Source organism: Mustela nivalis (assembly GCF_964662115.1).
Source record: "Mustela nivalis genome assembly, chromosome: 6".
NCBI lineage: Eukaryota > Metazoa > Chordata > Mammalia > Carnivora > Mustelidae > Mustela > Mustela nivalis.
In genome coordinates this window covers 119396465-119421812 of record NC_139025.1, presented here as the reverse complement: position 1 = coordinate 119421812, position 25348 = coordinate 119396465, and the positions used below count along the sequence as shown (strand labels likewise).

Below are 25348 nucleotides of genomic sequence, written 5' to 3'. Positions count from 1 at the left end.
AAACGACAGGACCCATCCATATGTTGTCTACAAGAGACCCACTTTGAACCTAAAGATACACCCAGACTGAAAGTGAAGGGATGGAGAAACATCTTTCACACCAATGGGCCTCAAAAGAAGCCTGGGGTAGCGATTCTCATATCAGATAAATTAGATTTTAAACTAGACTGTAGACAGAGATACAGAAGGACACTACATAATCCTTAAAGGAACTGTCCACCAAGATGATCTAACAATTGTAAATATCTATGCTCCCAATATGGGAGCAGCCAATTACTTAAGAAAACTGCTAATCAAGATAGTCATATTGATATGAATACACTAATCATAGGAGATCTTAACACGCCTCTCTCAGAAATAGATCATCGAAGCAGAAAATCAATAAAGAAACAAGAGCATTGAATGACACACTGGACCAGATGGACCTCATAGATATATACAGAACATTCCACCCTAAAACAACAGAATACTCATTCTTCTCAAGTGCACACGGAACCTTCTCCAGAACAGACCACATACTGGTCACAAATCAGGACTCAACTGATACCAAAAGACTGAGATGATTCCCTGCATATTCTCAGATCACAATGCTTTGAAACTGAAGCTCAAGCACAAGGAAAAGTTCCGAAGGACCTCAAACACCTGGAAGCTAAAGACCACCTTGCTTAAGAATGCTTGGATCAACCAGGAGATCAAAGAACTGAAACAATTCATGGAAACCAATGAGAATGAAGACACTTCGGTTCAAAACCTATGGGATACAGCAAAGGCGGTCCTAAGGGGCAAATACATAGCCATCCAAGCCTTCCTCAAAAAAATGGAAAAATCCAGAATATACCAGCTGTCTCTATACCTTAAAGAAATGGGGAATCAACAGCAAATCAAACCAACTCCACACATAAGAAGGGAAATCATCAAGATTAGAGCTGAGATCAATGAGCTAGAAACCAGAGAAACAGCAGAATGTATCAATGAAACTAGAAGCTGGTTTTTTTAAAGAATCAATAAGGTTGATAAACCATTGGCCACACTAATCCAAAGGAAAAGAGAGAAAGCCCAAATTCATAAAATTATGAATGAAAAGGGAGAGATCACAACTAACACCAACGAAATAGAAATAATCATCAGAAGTTATTATCAACAATTATATGCCAATAAGCTTAGCAACCTAGATGAAATGGATGCATTCCTGGAAAACAATAAACTACCAAAACTGAACCAGGAAGATATCGACAACCTGAACAGACCGATATCTAATAACGAGATTCAAGCAGTGATCAAAAAACAAGAGCCCAGGACCTGAGAGATTCCCTGGGGAATTCTATCAAACTTTCAAAGAAGAAACAACACCTATTCTCCCAAAGCTGTTTCAAAAAATTGAAGCAGAAGGAAAACTTCCAGACTCTTTCTATGAAGCCAGCATTACCCTGATCCACAAACCAGGCAAAGACCCTACCAAAAAGGAGAGTTTTAGACCAATATCACTGATGAATATGGATGCTAAGATTCTCAACAAGATCCTAGCCAACAGGATCCAACAGCACATTAAAAAGATTATCCACCATGACCAGGTGGGATTCATCCCTGGGCTACAAGGATGGTTAAACATTCGCAAATCAATCAATGTGATACAACAAATTAATATGAGAAGAGAGAACATGGTCCTCTCAATGCATGCAGAAAAAGCATTTGACAAAATCCAGCATCCATTCCTGATTAAAACACTTCAAAGTATAGGGATACAGGGAACATTCCTGAACCTCATCAAATCTACCTATGAAAGACCCACAGCAAATATCATCCTCAATGGGAAAAAGCTTTCAGCCTTCCCGTTGAGATCAGGAACAAGACAAGGATGCCCACTTTCACCACTCTTGTTCAACATGGTATTCGAAGTCCAAGCAACAGCAATCAGACAACAAAGAGAAATAAAAGGTATGGAAATTGGCAATGAAGAAGTCAAACTCTCTCTCTTTTCAGATGACATGATTCTTTATATGGAAAACCCAAAAGACTCCACCCCCAAACTACTAGAACTCATACAGCAATTCAGCAACATGGCAGGATACAAAGTCAATATGCAGAATCAGTGGCTTTCTTATACACTAACAATGAAAATACATAAGGGAAATTAGAGAATCGATTCCATTTACTATAGCACCAAGAACCATAAGATACCTGGGAATAAACCTAACCAAAGAGGTAAAGGATCTGTACTTGAGGAACTACAGAACACTCATGAAAGAAATTGAAGACACAAAAAGATGGAAGACCATTCCATGCTCTTGGATCGGAAAAATAAACATTGTTAAAATGTCTATACTGCCTAGAGCAATCTATACTTTTAATGCCATTCTGATCAACGTTCCACCGGTATTCTTCAAAGAGCTGGAGCAAATAATCCAAAAATTTGTATGGAATCAGAAGAGACCCCAAATCTCTAAGGAAATGTTGAAAAACAAAAATAAAACGGGGGGCATCACGTTACCTGATTTCAAGCTTTATTACAAAGCTGTGATCACCAAGACAGCATGGTACTGGCATAAAAACAGACACATAGACTAGTGGAACAGAGCAGAGAGCCCAGATATGGACCCTCAACTCTATGGTCAAATAATCTTCGACAAAACAGGAAAAAATATACAGTGGAAAAAAGACAGTCTCTTCAATAAATGGTACTGGGAAAACTGGGCAGCTATATGTAGAAGAATGAAACTCGACCATTCTCTTACACCGTACACAAAGATAAACTCAAAATGGATAAAAGACCTCAATGTGAGACAGGAATCCATCCAACAGGAAGTTGCCACAGCAACTTCTTTCAAGATATGTCTCCAAAGGCAAAGGAAACAAAAGTGAAGATGAACTTTTGGGACTTCATCAAAATCAAAAGCTTCTGCACAGCCAAGGAAACAAAGAGGCAACCCACGGAATGGGAGAAGATATTTGCAAATGACAGTGCAGACAAAAGGTTGATATCCAGGATCTATAATGAACTCCTCAAACTCAACACACACGAAACAGGCAAACATATCAAAAAATGGGCAGAAGATATGAACAGACACTTCTGCAATCAAGACATACAAATGGCTATCAGACACATGAAAAAATGTTCATCATCACTAGCCCTCAGGGAGATTCAAATTAAAACCACATTGAGATATCACCTTACACCAGTTAGAATGGCCAAAATTACCAAACAGGAAACAACATGTGTTGGAGAGGATGTGGAGAAAGGGGAACCCTCTTCCACTGTTGGTGGGAATGCAAGTTGGTGCAGCCTCTTTGGAGCACAGTGTGGAGATTCCTCAAGAAATTAAAAATAGAACTTCCCTATGACCCTGGAATTGCACTCCTGGGTATTTACCCCAAAGATACAGATGTAGTGAATAGAGGGGCCATCTGTACCCCCAATGTTTATAGCAACAATGGCCCTGGTTGCCAAACTATGGAAAGAACCAAGATGCCCTTCAACGGACAAATGGATAAGGAAGATGTGGTCCATATACACTATGGAGTATTATCCTCCATCAGAAAGGATGATTTCCCAACTTTTGTAGCCACAGGGATGGGACAGGAAGAGATGAAATAAGTCAAGTGAAATAAGTCAAGCCGAGAGAGTCAATTATCATATGGTTTCACTTATTTGTGGAGCATAACAAATATCATGGAGGACAAGGGGTGTTAGAGAGGAGAAGGAAGTTGGGGTAAATTGGAAGGGGAGGTGCATCATGATAGACTATGGACTCTAAAAAACAATCTGAGGGGTTTGAAGTGGCAGGGGGGGTGGGAGTTCGGGGTACCAGGTGTAGGGTATTATAGAGGGCACAGATTGCATGGAGCACTGGGTGTGGTGAAAAAATAATGAATACTGTTTTTCTGAAAATAAATAAAGTAATTAAAAAAAAAAAAGAATGCTGTATATAAGAGCACTTTACGAAACCCAACAGTGCTCTTGTACACCGGCAATAAAACAAAAAAGGTATCATTCACAGCATAAACTATGAGCAGATATCAAAATTAACAAATATTTACGATTTTTCTAAAAAGAATTTCCAAATCTATTAAAATGAAAAATGAGAATTAATGTAGATATTCTCATAATAAAAATATCAAATCTTCCCAAGCTAAATATGTAAATTCAATGCAATCCCATTAAATTTCAGCTGAATTTTTAAGAAGAATTTACTGCCTCTAAAAAGTCACGGAAGAATAATAGTTCAGGGGCGCCTGGGTGGCTCAGTGGGTTAAGCCGCTGCCTTCGGCTCAGGTTATGATCTCAGGGTCTTGGGATTGAGCCCCACATCGGGTTCTGCTCAGCGGGGAGCCTGCTTCTCTCTCTCTCTCTGCCTGCCTCTTGGCCTACTTGTGATTTTTCTCTGTCAAATAAATAAATAAAATCTTTTTTTCTTTTTAAAGAGTTCACAAATAAAGTCAAATTTTTTGTTCTAATACATTGAAATTACTTAAATACGTGTGTAGATTATATATGACATATACAATATATAAATACTGTATATAAATTTTTTCCCTTTTTTTTAACTTAAATTTTGATAGTTAACATATAGTGCAATATTAGTTTCTGGATTAGAATTCAGTGATTCATTATCTAAAAGAAACACCCAGTGCTCATCATAAGAAGTACCCTCCTTAATACCCATTATCCATCTAGCTCAGTCCTACTTGCCTCCCTCCATCAAACTTCATTGTTCTCTGTCATTAAGAGTCTTGTAAAGGTGTTATATGCAACTAATGAGTTGTTGAACGCTGCATCAAAAAGCAATGATGTACTGTATGCTGGTTAACTGAACATAAAAAAAAAGTCTTTAATGGCTTGATTTCCTCTCCTTTTTTTTCTTTTCCCCCTTCCCATTCACTCATCTATTTTCTTTCTTAAGTTCCACATATGAATGAGATCATATGGCATTTGTCTTTCTCTGATTTATTTCACTAGGCATAATACACTCTAGCTCTATGCATATTATTACAAATGGTAGACTGCTTTCCTTTCGATGGTTAAATAATATCCCATTGTATGTACGTGTGTGTGTATGTGTGCCACATTTTTTCAAATTTTTAAATATTCAATTAACATACAGTGCATTATTAGTTTCAGAGGGAGAATTTAGTGATTCATCAGTTGTGTATAATACCCAGGTTCATTACATTACATGCCCTCCTTAATGCTCATCACCACATCCCTCCACTCACTTTACCTCCAGCACTTGCAATTTCCTTCTTACAGTTAAGAGTCTATTATGGTTTGTTTCCCTCTATGATTTAGTCCTATTTTATTTTTAACTCTATGATACTTTGTTTTGTATCATAAATCCCACATTTATGAGTGAAATCATATAATTGTCTTTATCTGCATGACTTATTTCCCTTAGCATAACACTCTCCAATTCCAGCCACATCACTGTGAAGGGCAAGATTTCAATTTTTGATGGCTAGGTAGTATTCCTGTGCGTGTGTGTGTGTGTGTGTGTGTGTGTGTGTGTGTGTGTGTTTGCTATAAACACTGGAGTGCAGGTGCCTCTTCAGATCACTAAGTTTGTATCCTTTGGGTAAATACTCAGTGGTGGAGTTGCTGGGTCCTAAGGTGGCTCTATTTTTATCTTTTTGAGGAACATCCATACTGTTTTCCAGTGTGGCTGTACCGGCTTGCATTTCCACAGGCAGTGTAAGAGGGTTCCCTGTTCTTTGCATCCTTGCCAACATTTGCTGTTTTCTTACTTGTTCACTTTAGCCATTCTGACTATGTGAGTTGGTATCTCACATAGTTTTGATTTGTATTTGTATTTCCCTGATGCCAAATGATGTGGAGCACTTTTTCATGCGGCTGTTTGCCATTTGCATGTCTTCCTTGTAGAATGTCTGTTCATGCCTTCTTCTCATTTGACTGGATTGTTTTTTGGGTGATGAGTTTGAAAAGTTCTTTACAGATATTAGATACCAGCCCGTTATCTGATAGAACATTTGTAAATGTCTTCTCCCATTTTGTAGATTGTCTTTGGTTTAGTCAACTTGTCCTTTGCTATGCAAAGCTTTTCTCTTGATGAAGTCCCAAAAGTTCATTTTTGCTTTTGTTTCTCTTGCCTTTGAAGATGTGTCTAGCAAAAAGTTGCTGTGGCCGAGGTCAAGAGCTGCCTGTGTTCTCCTCTAGGACTTTTGATAGATTCCTATCTCACATTTAGGGCTTTCATCTATTTTGAGTTAATTTTTGTGAAGGTGTAAGACAGTGGTTCACTTTCATTCTTATATACATGGCTCTCCAGTTTTTCCAGTACCATTTGTTGAAGAGACTGTCCTTTTCTCATCAGATATTCTTTCCTGCTTTGTGGAAGATTAGCCAGCCACACAGAGGAGGCCACACATTTCTGGGTTACCTATTCTGTTCCACTATCTATACGCCTGTTTTTGTGCTCGTACTATTCTGTCTTGAAATGATGATTACATCTTTGTAATTTTGCTCAAGGTCCAGAGTTGTGATGCCACCAGATTTGGTTTGCTTTTACAACTTTCCTCTGGCTATTTGGGTTGTTTTCTCAGTCCGTACAAATTTTAGGGCTGTCTGTTTCACTTCTGTGAAAAATATTGACGATATTTCCATAAGGACTGCATTGAATGTACAGATCACTCTGGGTAGCACAGACATTTCAAAAATGTTTGTTGTTCCAATACATGAACATAGGAAGTTTTTCCATTTCTTTTGTGTCTTCCTCTATTTCTTTCATAAGTGTACTATAGTTTCCAGAGTACAGATCCTTTTCCCCTTTGGTTAGGTTTATTCCTATGTATCTTATGGTTTTTGGTGCACGTGTAAATGGGAGCAATTCCTTGATTTCATTTTCTGTTGCTTCATTGTTGGTGTACAAAAATGCAACTGATTTCTGTGTATTGATTTTACATCCTGCCACATGACTGAAATCCTGTATGAGAGCTAGCAATTTTGGGGTGGAGTCTTTGGATTTTCAACAGAGTGTCATGTCATCTGTGAAGTGTGAGACTTTGACATCTGTTGTGCTGATTTGGATGCCTCTTATTTCTTTTTGTTGTCTGATGCTGAGGCTAGGACTTCTAGCAATATATTGAGCAACAGTGGTGAGAGTGGACATCCCTGTCGTGTTCCTGACGTTGGGGGGAAAGCTCTCAGTTTTTCCCCCTTGAGGATATTCACTGTGGGCTATTTGTAGATGCCTTTTATGATACTGAGGTGTATTCTCACTATCCCTACACTGCACAGTTTTTATCAAGAACAGATGTTATATTGTCAAATGCTTTTTATGCATCAAGAGGATCATAAGGTTTTTGTCCTTTCTTTTATTAGTGTGATGTATGCACATTGCTTGATTTGTAGATGTTGAACCAGCACAGGAATAAATCCCACTTGGTCCTAGTGAAAAATCCTTTTAATGTATTGTTGGATCCTAATAGCTAGTATTTTGATGAGAATTTTTCTATCCATCTTCATCAGAGATTTCGTCTGTAATTCTTTTGGTGGGGTTTTTGGCTTTGGGACCAAGATAATGGGGGGCACCTGGATGGCTCAGTTGGTTAAGTGTCTGTCTTTGGCTGAGGGTATGATCCCAAAGTCCCAGGACTGAGTCCTGAAATCAAGCCCCACATCGGGCTCCCTGCTCAGTGGGGAGTCTGCTTCTCCCTTTCTCTCTGCTCCACCCCCTACTCATATTTTCTCTCACTCACACTCTCAAATAAATAAATAAAATATTAAAAAAAAAAAAGGTAATGCTGGCGTTACAGACTGAGTCTGGAAGATTTTCTTCCATTTCTACTTTTTCAAACAGCTTCAGAAGAATATGTTTTAATCCTTCTTTAAATGATGGGTAGAATTCCACTGGGAGGCCCCCTGGACCTGAACTCCTTTGTTGGGAGATTTTTCATTACTGCTTCAATTTCCTTGCTGGTTATGCATCTGTTCAGGTTTTCTATTTCTTCCTGTTTCAGTTTTGGTAGTTTATGTTTCTAGGAATGCATCCATTTCTTCCAGATTACCTAATTTGTTGCAACACAGTTGCTCACAATATTCTCTTAAACTTTGTTGTTGTTGTTGTTGTTTTTGTTTGTATTATCAGTGTTGGTTCTAATCTCTTTATGATTTATTTGGGTCCTTTCTCTTTCTTTTTGATAAGTATGGCTAGGGGTTTATCAATTTTGTTAATTCCTTCAAAGAACCAGTTCCTTGATTTGTTGATTTATTGGGTTTCTTTTTTGTTTGTCTCTCATTGATTTCTGTTCTAATCTATATTATTTCTCTTCTCCTACTGGATTGAGGTTTCATTTGCTGGTCTTTCTCTAGTTCCTTCAGGTATAAAATTAGGTTTTGTATTTGAGACTTTTCTTGTTTCTTGAGAAAGGCTTGCATTGCTATATACTTCCCTCTTAGGACAACCTTTGCTTCCTCCCAGAGGTTCTGAACTGTTGCGTTTTCATTTCCATTTACTTCCATGAATTTTTAAATTCTTCTTTAATTTCCTGGTTGACCTGTTCATTCCTTAGTAGGATGCTCTTTATCCTCCATGTATTTGTGTTTTCTCCAAATTTTTCCTTGTGATTCAGTTCAAGTTTCAAAGCACACTGGTTTGAAAATATGCAGGCAATATTCCCAATATTTTGGTACCAGCTGAGACCTGATTTGTGATCCTGTATGTTAATTATTCTGGAGAATGTCCCATATGCACTCAAGAAAAATGTGTATTCTGTTGCTTTAGGATGAAATGTTCTGAATAGATCTGTGAAGCCCACCTGGTCCAGTGTATCATTCAAAGCCCTTTTTTTCTTGTTGATCTTTGCTTAGATGATCTGTCCTTTGCTATGAGTGGAGTGTTAACGTCCCCTAATATTCCTGTATTATTTTAAGTAAGTTTATTTGGTTTGTATAACTGGCTGCTCCCAATTTAGCAGTATAAATATTTATAACAGATTTTCTTATTAGATAAACCCTTTAATTATGATACAGTATCCCTCTTCTTCTCTTATTACAGTCTTTGGTTTAAAATCTAACTAGATATAAGGGCTGCTACTCCAACTTCCTTTGATGCACATTAGTATGATAAATGGTTCTCTACCCCCTCACTTTTTTTTTTTTTTTAAGATTTTATTTATTTGACAGAGAGAGAAAGAAAGAGGGAAAACAAGCAGGGGGAGGGAGGAGGGAGAAGCAGGCTTCCTGCAGAGCAGGGAGCCCAATGTAGGGCTTGATCCTAGGACCCTGGGATCATGACCTTAGCTAAAGGCAGACACTTAATGGCTGAGCCACCCAGGTTCCTCCCTCCCCCTCCAATCTGGGGGTGTCACTGGGTCTAAAATGAATCTCTTGTAGACAGCATATCGGGGTTCTTTTAAAATCTACTCTATTACCCTATGTCTTTTGATTGGAGCATTTAGCCTATTTACATTCAGAGTAATTACTGAAAGATATGAATTTAGTGCCATTGTTATTACCTGTAATGTCACTGTTTTGGTGTAATGCCCTTATTCCTTTCTGGTCTTTGTTACTTTTGGGCTATCTCTATGCTTATAGTACCCCTTTTAATATTTCTTACAGGACTGGTTTAGTGATCATAAATTCTTTTTGTTTCTGTTTGTTTTGGCAGCTTTCTATCTCTCCTATTCTGAATGACAGCCTTGCTGTATCAAATATTCTTGGCTGCATTGTTGAATGTTGAATATATCATGCCTGTCCTTTCTGGCCTGTCAGGACTCAATGGCCAGGTCTGCTGCCAACCTTATGTTTCTACCCTTTGAGGTTAAGAACCTCTTGTCCCGAGTTGCTTTCAAGATTTTCTCTTTATTTCTGAAACTTCTAAGTTTCACTATTTTATGTCAAGGTTATTGATTTTGAGGGTGATTTTCTGTGCTTCCTGGACTTGAAAGCCTATTTCCTTCCCCAGGTTAGGGGATATCTCTGCTTTAATTTGTTCAAATAAACCTTCTGCCTCCCCGCCTTCCTTTGGGACCCCAATAATTCTAATATTATTTTGCTTTATAGTATTGCTGATCTCTTGAATCCTCCCCTGGTGATTCAGTAGTTATCTCTCTCAGTTTCCTTATTCTCCATCCTTTTGTCTTCTGTATCACTGATTCCCTCTTCTGCCTGATTTATCCTAGCAGTTAGAGTCTCCATTTTTTAATTGCATCTCAGTAATACCCTTTTTGATTTTGACCTTATTATATTTTAGTTCTTTTATTTCTCCAGTAAGGGATTCTTTATTGTCTTCTATGCTTTTTTCAAACCAGGCAGTAGCTTTATATTCATTGTTTGAATTCTAGTTCTGACATCTTACTTATCTCCATATTGATTAAATAACTGGAGTGAGTACTGCCTTTTGTCCTCTTTTTTGGAATGAGTTCTTCCACCTTGTCATTATGTCCAGAGAACTAAAGATGAAAGAGAGGGAAGATACAAAAACAGCAACAATGAAACCAGAAAAATACACACTATACAAATCAGTAGAGAACAGAAACCAAAGAAAAGGAAAGAAATAAAAATAAGAATAAATCAAACAGAATGTTGAACAGAAGAATAAACTATATTGTGGGTGTATTTTGTTTGTTAGAAGAAACTAGATCCCAAAATGGGAAAGAAAAACTTATATACACACAAAAATGTGGTTGAATACAATGAAAGGAAGCCAAAAATGAAAAAAATATTTATAAATCTTAAGTGAAAAAATGAAAGTTAAAAAAGACACAAGTAAAGAATTGATATGATAAGAAAACAGCTGAAAAGGATAAAATATAAAACTGAAGGACTAAAGAATGAGAGCAGAAAAACATACATTAATCAGAAGAGAACAGAAACCAAAAAGAAAAGAAAAGGAAAAAAATGGGAATAAAATCAGATAAGAAGTTGAACAGAATATTAAACTAGATCCTGAGTGTAGTTTGGTCTGTTTGTTAGAAGAAACTAGATCCTAAAATAGGTAAGATAAACTTATGTATATACAAAAAAATTTAGTTGAATACAATGAAAGGAAGCAAAAAATAAAAAAATACATATATAAACCATAAGTGTAAAAATAAAAATTAAAAATGACTTAAAGAAAGCATTGATAAAATAAGAAAATAGCTGAAAAGGCAAATAAAATATAAAACTCAAAGACTAAGGAATAATAAGAATAAACCACAAATACTACATAAACTGGAGTTTTACAGTTCTGTATTATCAGTAAACTTGCTATTTACCAGAAGTTGCTGATAAGACTTCTGGGCGAGGGGCCTGTTGCATATTCCCTGGTGTCTTTGCCTGGGTGGAACTGAACCGCCCTTGCCAGGGGGCCAGGCTCAGTGTATACAGATCCAGACTGCACTTTGTAGTGCTCTTTTGCACCTTGAAGGCATTTTGCACTGATGTGGGGGATGAAAATGGTAGTGACCCAATCTCTAGACCCAGATCTAAAAGTTCATGCCTCCTACTTGTCAGTGAGCCCTCACAGAAAAGGAGTCAATCACTCATGTCTCCCTGGCTTCTGTCCAAACTATGTGTTCACCCAGCCTGTGATGAACATTTTTCTCTCAGGCAAATAACCCTGATTCAAGTTTCCAAACTTATGGACTTTTGTGGCATGCACCCATACCACACCTCCTTGGAGACAGAGGAGGGTCTCCTTGTGGTTCTCCCTCTTGCTGGACTCTTGCTCAGAAAGTGGTGGCACGACTATGCAGCGGTTTGCAGTTTATGCCAACACCAAGCAGAAAGCCAGCACCTGAACTCACTGTTTGTAACCGGGTTCTCTGCTGGAAAGCTTGGGATCTCTGCTGCACTTAGGCACTCCCTTTCTTTTTGTGACCCCAGGGATCCTGAGACCATGCTGTCTCACCTGGGATTCCACCCTGCTCTGCCTCCTGAGCACCTTTCAGGCAAACTTCTAAAAGTTCCAATTTTGTACTCTGCTGCTTGTAAGACATTTTGGTACCTGGCTTATGGAGGGTCTCTCCCCCAGTGGTTTATCTTGGGATATATCACCTCAGATTCATGTCTCCATACCTCCTACCTTACAAAGTGGTTGTTTTTCTATTTGTAGAATTGTGCATTTCTTTCCTCAGATCTCTGGTTGCAGGTTTTCAGAATGATCTGACAACCATCTAGATGCTTTTAAGGGACAAAGAGCCCCTGAGAGAAACTAAGATCTCCTACTCCCTTGCCATCATACCTCTGTTGCTTACCACATCTTCTTTATTGGACATTTGGGCTCTCTCCACAGTTTGACTACTGTTGATAATGCTGCTAAGCCAATTTTGAGAAAGTATAAAGGAGGTGATGGGGCAACTTGCCTTCTTGTGTTGCAATACATTATTATAAAGCCATATAAACAAAAACATTCTGTTCCTCAGCAACTCAGACTGAAGGGAGAGAACACAGTGTTCAGAAATACATATATACATGAAAATTTGATGTATAATAATAGAATCACAGCATAGTGTGGATAGAATGGGTTATTTACTAGATGCTTCTGGGAAAATTGGCTCATATTAGAGAAAGGTAAGTTAGACCCTTTAATCTCAGTTCATACGTAAAAATGGACCTGCTGGTCACTAAAGACCTAAACATAAGTTATAAAAAGGCAAACAGAAGAAAAATACAAGGGAATGTTTTTGTAGAAAAAAATATCAAGACCTAAATGTTTATCATGAAAAAATTTACAGGTCTGAGTACAACAAAATAGTGAAAAATATCACAGATTTTGTTTGAAGTATCTCATGAAAAATGCTAATAGTAAGATGACCAGATAACTGCAATGTCCACACCTAGGAATTAATATCTAGACACACAATGAACTCTGGAGGATGGGGTTGGGAAGGAAATCATGAAACCCAAAAGAAAACAGGCAGAGGGTATCAATGGGAACTTCACAGAAGGGGCAAGACTGAAGGACCTGAGGAGCCACAAGTACTTATACTGAACACTCAGACAAATGCAAATTAAAATAAAAGCAGCCCAAATCAGAGAGGTGGATCTTACCAAGTAGGGAGTAGACTGTAGGCCAAGTCCAAAATGGGCATGGCACTAGGTAGAGGGGGCAAAAGCAGCTCAGGGACTGTCCACAGGGAAGTGATAATTTAAATGTGGTACTGCAAACTGCAGAAACCTATACAGCAGTTAGGGTAACAGAAAAGATGTTCACAGAGTTGACAGAGGCAGATTTAAAACAGAGATAAATAATAGAACAAAGTCTGCACATGGAATAATACCAGTACATAATTTTAAAACAGAAAGCACCGACCAACAGAGTGTATTTTATAAGAATGTGACTTGTGTGAGAATACAGGTATCAAATGCATTACAACAGGCACCTAGAACTGGGCTAGCCAAGAAAGGGAATGGGGAGCAAGAATCAGAAATAGCAGAACAGATGACATAAACCAAACTAAAAGTTCCTGCATAGACTAATAATGGCCACACTCTGCCATAAAGGTCTGATATAAAAACTAAAAAGGAAAGGATAGAAAAAACATGCCAGAAAATCATTAGGATGCTAAATCAGCTTTAAATACTTTGTCTATTTAGCAAGGTTTGAGTTCAGTGATCAGTCCGGTTACATATCCCAGCTTCTGGGGTTAGTTTCACAGCTACATGATCACAGAAATACCAATGTCACTAGGACTTTGTTTCCTTACCTACAAAAGGAGGAGTAGGATTAGATAATCTAATCTCTGAGGTTGCTTCCAATTCTTTCTAGAGTCTACCCATTCATAGTTCTTCACTAAAACTCAAACATTGCAATTTAAAATTCAATTGTACCAATCTTTCTTCTTTTTATTTGGTTACTAACTTTCGCAAAGTCAACCCTCCTCCAATAAAAAACAAACTGAAATATTTAGGATTAGTAAAGTTCTCGGAACTATCAAAAAAAACCACAACAGAATTTCACTCTAAATCACTTCAACATTAATTTTGTAGTGCCACTTCTTAGACACTACAGATCTACTAATGGTTTAAAAAGATTTATGAGGATGGCAGAGCTTTTCATATCTTAAATCACACAGAACTGATTCTCAAAGCGTGCTTATACTATCATAAGAAAATGATGCATCTGAGAAAACAAAGTACCTTTCCAGCTGACACAAGGCCCCAGTTTTCTGTTTTGATCTTGTTCTTCTAACGGTGTCCTGTCCACCTGAATCCCAGAGTCTTCTCTACTTAAGGGATGTTGACCATCTTCATCTTCGCTGTCTTCAGACCAATTCTGATTAAAAAGGGAATACATCTTACTCTTAAGAATGTATGGTGACTGGAGCTATTTAGATGAAAAGATTAATAAAATTTCAGAAAAAAAGCAAAAATTACACCTTCTTTCTAAATGTGTTGAAAATTACTATGACAGCCTGGAATTATTTTTGGTGGCAAAACCTCCAAGGTTAAAAGATACTCCTTCAAGGATACTTACTTTCATTCCATTCAGCTTCCTAGTACTATTGATTCAGTGCAGAATCTTAATAAATCTTTGATAATAAACTAATTTAGTGAAGAGTGTTTTTGCTTTAGTTAAGTTGCTCTAGGGTGGAAGGAGCCACAAAAATAATGTATCCCTTGGCATATATTTATATTTTCAATAACAAAACTAATGCCACTTACTGGTGTGTCTACATTTGGACCAAGATCAATTTCTTCACCTTCCATCAAGTATTTTCCCCAGTCAAAATCATCTTTCTTTTCTAAAATGTAACAGAAATATTTTATCAGCATTATCACAAATATGTGGGGGAAAAGATCCCCAAACTATAGGGAAAAAGTCTAACAAAACTCAAAATAAAATGCACCCAGGAGATGACAAAGTTCAAAAATACTGAAACACTCAATAAATTGATATTCTAATACATTTTAAAATTTAACTTTATCTTCAAAGTGATTTTTCTCTTTATATAATCAAAACTAGTTTAAAGTCAGAACTTAAGATCTTAAATTATTTATAATATGCAATTTGTGATACAATTTGCAATATAAATTATTTGCAATACAAATTTGTACAATTTGCAATACAAATTTGTAATAAAATTTGCAAATGTATCCAAAGCAAGAGAAATTTTTACAAGTTTTTATAAAATGTCTGATAAGTAATAAAAACAATTTCACTTTTGTTATATATTAAACATTTGGCAACATACCCACTTCTTTATCTCTTGGTGTTTCCACATAATTGCTGTTTGAAGGAGAATCAGATAGACACAGAAGAAGTGACAGTATGGAATAATGTGCATCTGTCTTTAAAACAAAAAATGAAGATATGAATCACTGAGGTTGGTGAGAGCTTTCAAAAGTAGTTTAAGAAAAGATAACCCTTTGTCAATTATGTCCCCAATATTTTTTCTAGCTTGAGAAAATGTGAATTGTATCTAAATAAATCCTAATCTCTAAACCTTTTTTAGAGTTCAAATGTGTACACATAAAAAAACATGTCAAAAATGCATTACCTGGGCTAGGCAAGATTGCAGAGGAGCGGGGGACTCTGTTTCAACCAGTCCCCTGAATTTAGCTAGATTATCTACCAAGCCACTCTGAAATCCATGAAATTAGCCTGAAACATAAGATTATGTGTCTGGATCTCTACGAGGGCAGAGGGACTGATGAGTCAAGAGGTATGAAGGACAGAATTGTGACTGCATGGGCAGATGTCAGAGGATAAACAGAAAAGGGAGGGAGCTACCAGAAGCTAGCCATTGGAAAGCAATACCCCAGTGTAAGAGCGTCCTGTGCCTGGGGACCAGTGACAACTTCCAGAGCAGTGGTGGAGGCATGGGAAGGGCTTGCTAACAGCACCTAAACAGAATCTAGGAGCTTAAGGGGAAACTGTCAGACCTGGGCAGCTGCAGGTGTGGACCTGTGTCAGCAGACCCAAGAGGCCCACCACCACCACCACCGGTTCTGTGACTGCCCATGCCCAAGAGGATCCAGTGCAGACCTGGGGGCTAGCTGCTGCCACCTGCCCAGACTGGGATTGCTCATGGTTTTGGAGGCACAAGGGGCAGAGACAACTGGAGCCTGGGTCAACCACTGAGAGCATCGTTGGGGACGTGTACCACCTATGGGAGACTGCAGTTTCCAGCAGCGCTTACAGAGGGAGAAACTGTTCCAGAGGATTCAGAGAGGAGCAGACTGTGGCTTCTCTCCTCTGGGGCAGAGGTCTGGATGCAGATATTTTCCTTTGCTCTGACCCCTTGAAAAGGTACGAAAGCCAGAGAACAAAAGCCATCAGAGAACAAAAGCCCAAAACACCAGTTTCCCAAACCCTTGATAGGGGCAGGGCAACTCCTCCCAAGCAGGGTTACCTGAAAAATAATGTGGCAGGCCCCTCCCCCAGAAGACAAGCTGGAAGAACAAGAGGAAGACAACCTGAGGGTCCTCTAAAACTGTAAAACCATGGATGGGACTGGAAGAGATTATGCTGAGTGAAATAAGTTAAGCAGAGAGAGTCAATTATCATATGGTTTCACTTGTTTGTGGAGCATAACAAATAGCATGGAGGATATAGAGAGATGGAGAGGAGAAGAGAGTTGAGGAAAATTGGAAGGGGAGGTGAACCATGAGAGATTATGGACTCTGAAAAAACAACCCGAGGGTTTTGGAGGGGCGTGAGGTGGGAGGTTGGGGGAGCCAGGTGGTAGGTATTAAGGAGGGCACGGATGCATGGAGCACTGGGTGTGGTGCAAAAACAATGAATTTTGTTACACTGAAAAGAAATTTAAAAAACAAAAAAGAAAGAAAAAAAAAACTGTAAAACCCCAACACCAGGGGAAGAGTATATTGAGTACTGGTCTTGCCTCATAGCCTGTGTATTTCTTAGACACAATTTTTAAAAAATTCTTTTTCATGATTCTTCTGTGTTTTTTTTTTCTTTTTACCTACTTATCATTCCAACTAGATGTTTAATACAACATACTTCATAGTAATTTTTAACTTGTACTTTTTCACACCCATACTTTTTTCTTTTTTTATATATAGGGATATAAGCTTCCATGTAGTCCTTTTTTCCCTATTCAGTACTACCTTTTTTAATCTCCCTGTAACTCTGGGAAGTAGTGCTCTCTAACAAAGAGAACAAAAATACACCCAGGAAGAACTGAAACACCCTACCTCAACTGAGAGATTATAGCCCCCTTCACCTCACCATCCCCCCCACTTTTTTTGAACTTTATAAATCTTATTCTTGAGTTCATTTTGGCTGGGTTTTTTTGGATAGGCTTCTGATTGCTCTACATTTTCCCAGGGTGCTCCTTGCCTGGATTGTAGTTGATATTTTCAACTCCATATATCCCCTCAACCACCACTCAACAGAATGACAAACAAAAAAAAAGAAAAGAAAGGAAAAAAAAGAAACAGACACAATGGCCTTTCCTGCAGACCTAATGGATATGGATATAAGCAGGATGTTTGAAATAGCCTTCATGGTAACAATTATTAAGACGATAGCATTGAGAAAACCACTGATGGCAACACAGAATCTCAAGGGCAGAAATGACAGCTAATCAGGCCGAACTTAAAAATGCTATGAATGAGAAAGAGTCTATAATAGATACTCTAATTGCTAGGGTAAATGAGGCAGAAGAACAAATTAGTGATCTAGAAGATAAACTGATAGGAAGGAACAGGAGGAGGTCTGGAACCAACAGCTTAAAATCCATGAGAACAGACTTAGAGAAATCAATGACGCCATTAAACGTTCCAATGTCACAATTTTGGTGATCCCTGGGGGTGGGGGTGAAGAGAGAAAGAGGACTAGAAGATATATTGGAGCAAATTGTAGCTGAGAACTTCCCTAATCTGGGGAAGGAAAGAAGCATTTGTGTCCTAAGACTGGGAAGAACAGACCAATGCCCCCGCATGTAATACCAAAACTCACAAATCTTGGAACCAAGGAAGCCGCCCTAAGCGCAGTTAGGGGGAAGAGATTCCTTATGTACAGAGGAAGGAATGTCAGAATAATGTCAGACCTGTCCACAGACACATGGCAAGCCAGAAAGGTTTCTGTATATGGGCCAGTACCCTAGAAATACTGAACATTGATGAAAGAAATTGAGGAAGACACAAAATGATGGAAACATATTCCATGCTCATGGATTGGAAGAATAAACTTTGTGAAAATATCTATCCTCCCCAAAGCAATTTACACTTCCAATGCCATCCCTATTAAAATACCATTGGCATTTTTCAAAGAGCTGGAATAAACAAGCCTAATGTTTGTATGAAACCAAAAAAGATGCCGAATCACCAAGGGAAAGATGAAAAAGAAAACCACCCCTGGGGTCATCACGTTGCCTGACTTCAAACTATATTACAAAGCTGTGATCACAAAGACAGCATGGTATTGGCACAAAAACACACACAGACCAAGGGAACAGAACAGAGCCTCCAGATATAAACCCTCAACTCTATGGTCAACTAATCTTTGATAAATCAGGATAAAATATCCAATGGAAAAAAGACAGTCTCTTCAATAAATGGTACTGGGAAAATTGGACAGCTACACACAGAAGAATAAAATTGGACCACTGCCTCACACCATATACAAAGATCAACTCTAAATAGATGAAAGACTTCAATGTGAGACAGGAATCCATCAAAATCCTACAGAACACTGGCAGTTACCTCTTTGACATCAGCCACAGTAACTTCTTCCAAGACATGTCTCCAAAGGCAAGGGAAACAAAAGCAAAAATGAACTGCTGGGACTTCACCAAGAAAAAAGCTTCTGCCCAGCAAAGGAAACACTCAACAAAACTAAGAGGCAGCCCATGGAATGGGAGAAGATATTGGCAAATCACATTACACATAAAGGGCTCATATCCAAGATCTATAATGAACTTTTCAAACTCACACTCAAAAATAAATAACCCAGTCAAAAAAGGGCAGAAGACATGAACAGACACTGCTCCAAAAGAAGACATATGAATGGCTATACAGACACATGAAGAAATTTTCAACATCACTAGCCATCAGGCAAATACAAATCAAAACCACAATGAGATACCACCTTACAACAGTTAGAATGGCAAAAATTAACAAAACAGGATACAAACTGTTGGCGAGGATGTGGAAAAAGGGGAACCCTTTTACACTGCTGGTGGGAGTGCAAGCTGGTACATCCACTCTGGAAAACAGTATGGTGGTTCCCCAAAATGTTACAAATAGAGTTACCCTATGACCCACTAGTTGAACTAGTAGGTACTTACCCTAAAGATACAGATGTAGTGAAAAGAAGGGGCACCTGCACCCCAATGTTCATAGCAACAATGTCCACAATAGCCACACTGTTGAAGGAGCCGAGATGCCCTTTAACAGATGAATGGATAAAGAAGATGTGGTACATAAAACAATAGAATAGTACTTAGCCATTAGAAATTATGAATATCTATCATTTGCATCAACATGGATGGAACTGGAGAGGATTATGTTAAATGAAGTTAAGTCAAGCTGAGAAAGACAATTACCATATGGTTTCATTCTTACATGGAACATAAGCAATAGCACAGAGGGCCATAGAGGAAGGGAGGAAAATCCAAAAGGGGAGAAATCAGAGAGGGAGATGAACCATGAGAGACTATGAGCCCAAGAAACAATCCACGGTTTTCAGAGGGGAGCAGGGTTGCAGGAGGGGATAACAGGGTGATGGGTATTAAGGAGGGCATGTGCTGTGATGAGCACTGCGTGTTATACTTAAACTAATGAATCAATGAACACTACATCAAAACTAATTATGTACTACACAGTAGTCAACTGAACATTAAAAAAAAAAAAGTTGGATGCCTAATCGACTGAGCCACCCAGGTGACCTGCCATTTTTTAAAAATTAATATTATGGTGTCATAGGGTTTAAATTAGTAAATCCTAAAGTCTAAAGTCTACCCAAAGAGCTATATAAAATAAATCATGAAAAGATCTAAAAAAGATTTACCTTCTCTTTAAAAGTGGTCCTTGCAGGAATAATACACAGAGGTGTATTTCTAATCTTTAGGGCATGGGTTCAGAGCTCTATGCAGCTCTCTCTTCCAGAAGTATTTTTTATAGCATTTCCCTAAATTGACAGTTTCAAAAATTATCTAAAGCTCTCTTCCTTATGAAGAAGGAAGCTCTCTTCTTTACCACTTCCCACAGTACAAAGGGAAACCCTAACGATTATAGAATACTTAAAAATATTTATTGTGAGGATGAGTTAATACATGTGTACAGTAAAGGGTTTACTCAGGATGCCTGAGTTGCCCAAACTCTGAACATCTCAAAGGTCGTTAGGACTGGCCCTTGACTAGCTCCTGAGAGATAACCTCTGAGCTCTTGAAATATCCTCCAGAGAAGAATGTTTCTGTATGCCAGAAGCTTTGGGCCATGCAATATCAATTTGACTAGTTAGCTTAGGCTAACAATGTGACTTACATGAACGTATTTTCTTATGCCTGACCTCTGGGGCCTGGAGATCGAAACGCTATGGTCAGCCACATGTGCACTGTACATCCATGTGAATGACCCCCAACCAAGATACTAGACACCGAGGCTCAGATGAACTTCCTTGGTTTGCACACTTTGCACATGTTGTCATATGTTATCACTGGGAGAATTAAGTGCATCCTCATGCAATTCTATGGGGAAGGCACACCTGGAAGCTTATACCTGGTTTCTTCTGAACTTTATTCTATGTATCTTGTCCCTTTGATTATTTTTAAATTCATATCCTTTTACTATAAAAAAAAAAAAAAAAAAACCTAACAATGAGGATAGCAGCATTTTTAAAGTTCTGGGAATCCTTCTACTGAATCATCACGTCTAAGGGTGATCTTAGAGACCCAAAACTGAACATGAATGTGCTTAGGACAGTACATGGCATTTGGTTAGCATTACATAAGTAGTTATTATTACCAAGTGCTGAAAAGCCATTTAAAAGTTTTAAGACAGCCAGATGGTACTATTATTTGTGCTGATCTCTGATCTCAATTTCCAAGAAGGTTCAGCTAAGGAGAGAATTAAACAAAAACATGCTTTTTCAACACTGGGTTTGATGACAATGCTTAAGTCAATTTCCAGAAGGCTCTGCTCCAATTAGTAGATAATTGTAAAACATAATGAATGTTTAAATAGTAAACAGAAAAAAGGTGATGATAATAGATTTGAAACAGTACAATACATAGATGTCACAATCTATGCATACCTTTGTTTCCTTTATGCTCAGAAGTGGTGCATTTAGAAATTCTTCAGTTAATCTCTTCCAACTAGCAGCTTTGCTGAGATCAGAATGAATGATGAATTTTTCATAAATTCTAAAATATATTCAAAAATAAACCAACAGTTAAAAGCTTACATTAATAAAAAGATCTACAAGTAAATACATATATTCCTAAATATACATATGAAACTAACTTACCCTTCTATTGTCTTTTCCACTTTGTGGCTATTAACATCCAAGAAACGATGAAATCTAAAAGATAAAATGCAATTCTTATATGAATCTTGTCATATACCTAAGTGGACTAGTCACAGAGCCCTACATATCCCTACAGATATACTATATTCAACAATATTACTTCCAGGAGTGCCCCTCTCCTCCTATTACCTCTACCATCTAGGCAAACAGCCACTCAGTGGTCTTAGAGACTGCTCAAGCACATGTCATCTTTAGCCTCCTTTGTCCTCTGATTTCCTTATCTTCCCCTAATGCCCTGCATATAAGACTAGCACAGCACATTCTATAGCAGGGGTTCCTAATCTTTTTATGCCATAGTGAAGCCCACAGAAGTTTAGGGATCCCTTCTCAGAATAATGTTTTTAAATCAGAAAATGAGATACAAAGAAAACCAAGTATACTGAAATATAGTTGTGAAATATTTTTTAAAGTTTGCTGATATAGTAAGATACATATTTATAAAAGCATTAAATAACAAGATCTAGCAGTAGATCCATAACTATCATTAAAGTAGTAGTAAAAAATATTTAGAAATATCTGCCACAACTTTGTGATGTGAACTATGTGATTTGTACAGTTGACACAGTCATAGGTAAACCAGTATCGCTTGTTACTTTCATTCATAATTTAAGAAAATGCTATTTTTTAGTTAGAGGTTAGTGTTAATTTTTTTCTTATCCAAATTCATAACACCCGAATTCTATCTTCAGGCTCTCAGGTTAAAAACTCCTATTATACATCGTATGTAATTAACTTTTGTCTCTGTTTTCCTTTAGGATAGAAGCTGGATCTCACTTATCAGAATTTCTAGGGCCTAGAACATGGCCACAATTTAAAAAAATAAAACCAAACATGAATAGTTCATTTTTCTGATGGATTAAAGCATTATAAAATTGTAATATAGTTCAACCAACTCTTCTTTTCCATTTTTTTAGTATCAAAGACAACAATCTGTATTTAAAAGAATTTACATACTAAATAGTATACTTAATTCTTTCACAGTAAATGGCTGAGTAGAACACCACTTCAACCTATTATTTTCTTTTTTTTATCTTTAGTTTCTCAATGTGTAAAAGGAGATAGTAAATTCTAATGTCTCTCCCAAGTCTGAAATCATGTCCATCTACTTAATGCCATTGAGAAATTAATTAAAAGAGAAATTATTTGGGATATAGCACTTAAATTTCCATCTTATATGACCTATCCAGACAGTTATAGGTTACACTTAAGAATTGAGCTTATTATTTCAGAAACTTGGTGAGCTTTTAGACTAATTGTTCTCATTATAAATCAAGTAGGTGCTGTATGTATGACTGTTAAGGCTGATATTCAAGATTACAGATACTGAAAAACTGTTTATTATTCAAGATTTCTACTGTAAGTGACGCCTAGATGGCTCACTCAGTTGAGCACCTGCCTTCAGCTCAGGTCATGATCTCAGTGTTCTGGGATGAAATTCCTCCCCATTGTGCTCCATGCTTGGGGGAGCCTGCTTCTCCCTCTGCCTGCTGCTCCCCCTACTTGTGCGCTCTCTGACAAATAAATAAATGAAATCTTTATTTAAAAAAAGAAAATATTTCTACTGAAATTAAACAGGCAGAATATTAACACTGAACATTCTTTTAGACATACTTCCATTAAAGGTAATGATGACAGTAGACAACTTCCATAAATAAAAATAAGAGCTCTAACTTCACCTAAATATCTAAACCAGATAAATCTTGAAAAATTACACGAGAAACTATATTAGAAGTGGTATTATTGGGTGGCTTAGGACTATGTGCCAGGAACTACTCTACGTGTTGGGATAAGAAATGAACAAAACAGACCAAGATCCCTAACCTCGAGGAACTTAGATTCTAGCTAGAGGTAGCGGTAAAGGAGACCAACAGTAAACAACATATAAGTTATCCAGTGTATTATGCTGTGTGTTTTTGAAAAAGAAAAAAAGACGAAGAGAAATCTGGAGTGGCCCAAGAAGAGATAGGGTATCAGTAAGAATACAGTGTTAAGTAGAGTGTAACCATTATTCTGCTCTAAAATTTCACTTACCAATCCATTCAAAAAATGATCTGCAGTGTATCGTGCTAAGCGCGTTGGTGGAGCAAGGAACAGACAAACACAGACCCGTTCTCCAGAAGCGCGCTTCTAAGGATAAGGACCTCGACAACCCACAACCTCCTCTTTCAGTATGCTTGTGTCACACCGAAAGAGATCCAGGGGGCATTAGGGCACCAGGCTGCTACGGGAGCAGCAGGGCCCGCGAAAGCTTTGCTGGGGGTGGGGAAACCCGGCCGCGCGCCCAGGATACTGCTTGATCCCTTCCTGTCCCTAGCCTCGGCCCGGGAGGCGCGCCCGCACCTGAAGTTGGACCAAGCAAAGTGCAGGGCGAGCTGGAAGTTAGGGTCCGCCTCGTCCTGAAGGCCCGCCACATGGCGAATGAGCTCGCGAACGTCGCGCTCCTGCTGCGGGTCCAGTTGGCCCCAAGACACTGTCGGCCGCGACATATTGCCGGAACTCCCACGGCAAAGCACCTCGGCAGTGTTGTGCCCGTTCTCGCGAGAGTTCACGCTCCCGGTGCTTTGCGACTCCGAGAGGCTCCGGAAGCTGTCGCGAGAGTTCGCGCTCCTGAGGCGTTGAGTGTGCACGCTGGTCCTTGCTGGCGGTTCCCGTTGGCGTTTTCCAGCTTCATCCCGGTATCTTTAGGAGCGTGTTGAAAGAGCCGTTAGATTAATAATAATAATGATGATAATAATAATAATAATAATAGCGTGCTTAAAGAATTAGCCGTTAGGTTAATAATAATAATAACAATAATAAAATAATTGATCATCTCTGGCAAACCTTGGTTGTGGTTTAACTTGCGATATGTCGAGAGAAGCCAGTTAGTTTTCATTCAGTGCACCTATTAGCATCTGCCTTTCAGATCCCGTGACCAGTTATTACAGATCCCGTGATCATCTGCCTTTCAGATCCCGTGACCATTCTTATCCCAGCTTTAGTTTCTCCTTCTAGTGGTGATCTCTAATGATCTCTCAGTTTCACTCTGTCTACTCATGTCACACGACCTGGTCCACACTACAGCATATGTCAGCAAAAAGGATTGTCTGGCAGAGGCAGACAGTGAGCGCTGCTCCACTACGATTGGGAGCAGCCAAAGGCGATTTTATAATCTCTCTTGATCAAAGATGGAGTATTGTCTTTGTTGTTCATAATTAAAACCTTTGAACTGACTTTTTGTTAAATGTTGTATATAACCATTCCAGAAACCTGTTACATACACCTCTGTTTTTTCTTTTAGTGATCTGTTGGGTTTTCATGTGGTTTATCATATTGCATTACTGTAGTAATGGATAGCTGATACACCACTGTCAATTCTTTGGGGCTCTTGAAACAAAATACCACAAACTGGGTGGCTCATAATTCTCACAGCTTTGGAGGCTGGAATTCAAGATGAATGTGTCAGCATGGAGTTGGTGAGGGCCTTCTTCCTGGAGCAGACTTCTAGATGTATCCTCAATGTGGTAAAAGGGGCAAGAGAGCTAACTGGGGCCTCTTTTATAAGGGCACTAGTGTCATTCATGAGGGCTCCATCCTTATGACTTCATCACCTCCCAAATGCCCAATCTGCTAATACATTGGTCATAAAGATTTCAATATATAAATTTTGGGGGTACCGTTCAAGACACCATAGCAACTACCTAAAACGTGGACTGCAGGCGATTGCACAAATCTCACAAGGAGAGAATCTTAGTGTTAGAAATGGTTCTGTGGAAGGGGATTTTTACTCTTTTCCTGGGGATTCTTTTCTACTCCAGATTCACCTATCATCTCTATGTTTATAACTCTCACATTTGTGTAAGAAGTTTGCATTTTTCTTAACTCCTCAAATCTATAATCGCTTATCATACATCTCTAAAAATCAAAGTATGTACACA

The 25348-nt window shown here is 38.3% G+C and overlaps 1 protein-coding gene across 2 annotated transcripts in view; it reads right to left on the bottom strand.

Annotated features, from left to right (window-relative positions):
* TUBGCP5 (tubulin gamma complex component 5) overlaps positions 1-24329 on the bottom strand; it is a 107578-nt gene extending 83249 nt beyond the window's left edge. The window contains exons 1-7 of one of the 2 annotated variants that reach the window (XM_082735991.1): positions 24255-24329; positions 23772-24110; positions 21372-21425; positions 21159-21267; positions 15130-15226; positions 14600-14679; positions 14075-14210 (exon numbers count right to left, since the gene is read on the bottom strand). In XM_082735991.1, coding sequence (XP_082592117.1) covers positions 14075-14210; positions 14600-14679; positions 15130-15226; positions 21159-21267; positions 21372-21425; positions 23772-23917 — 622 coding nt within the window. In that variant the 5' untranslated portion in view covers positions 23918-24110; positions 24255-24329. Of the gene's footprint in view, positions 1-14074; positions 14211-14599; positions 14680-15129; positions 15227-21158; positions 21268-21371; positions 21426-23771; positions 24111-24254 lie in introns of those variants that run through there. The other variant, XM_082735992.1, reaches the window with a different exon arrangement.
* Positions 24330-25348: the final 1019 nt, after the last annotated feature.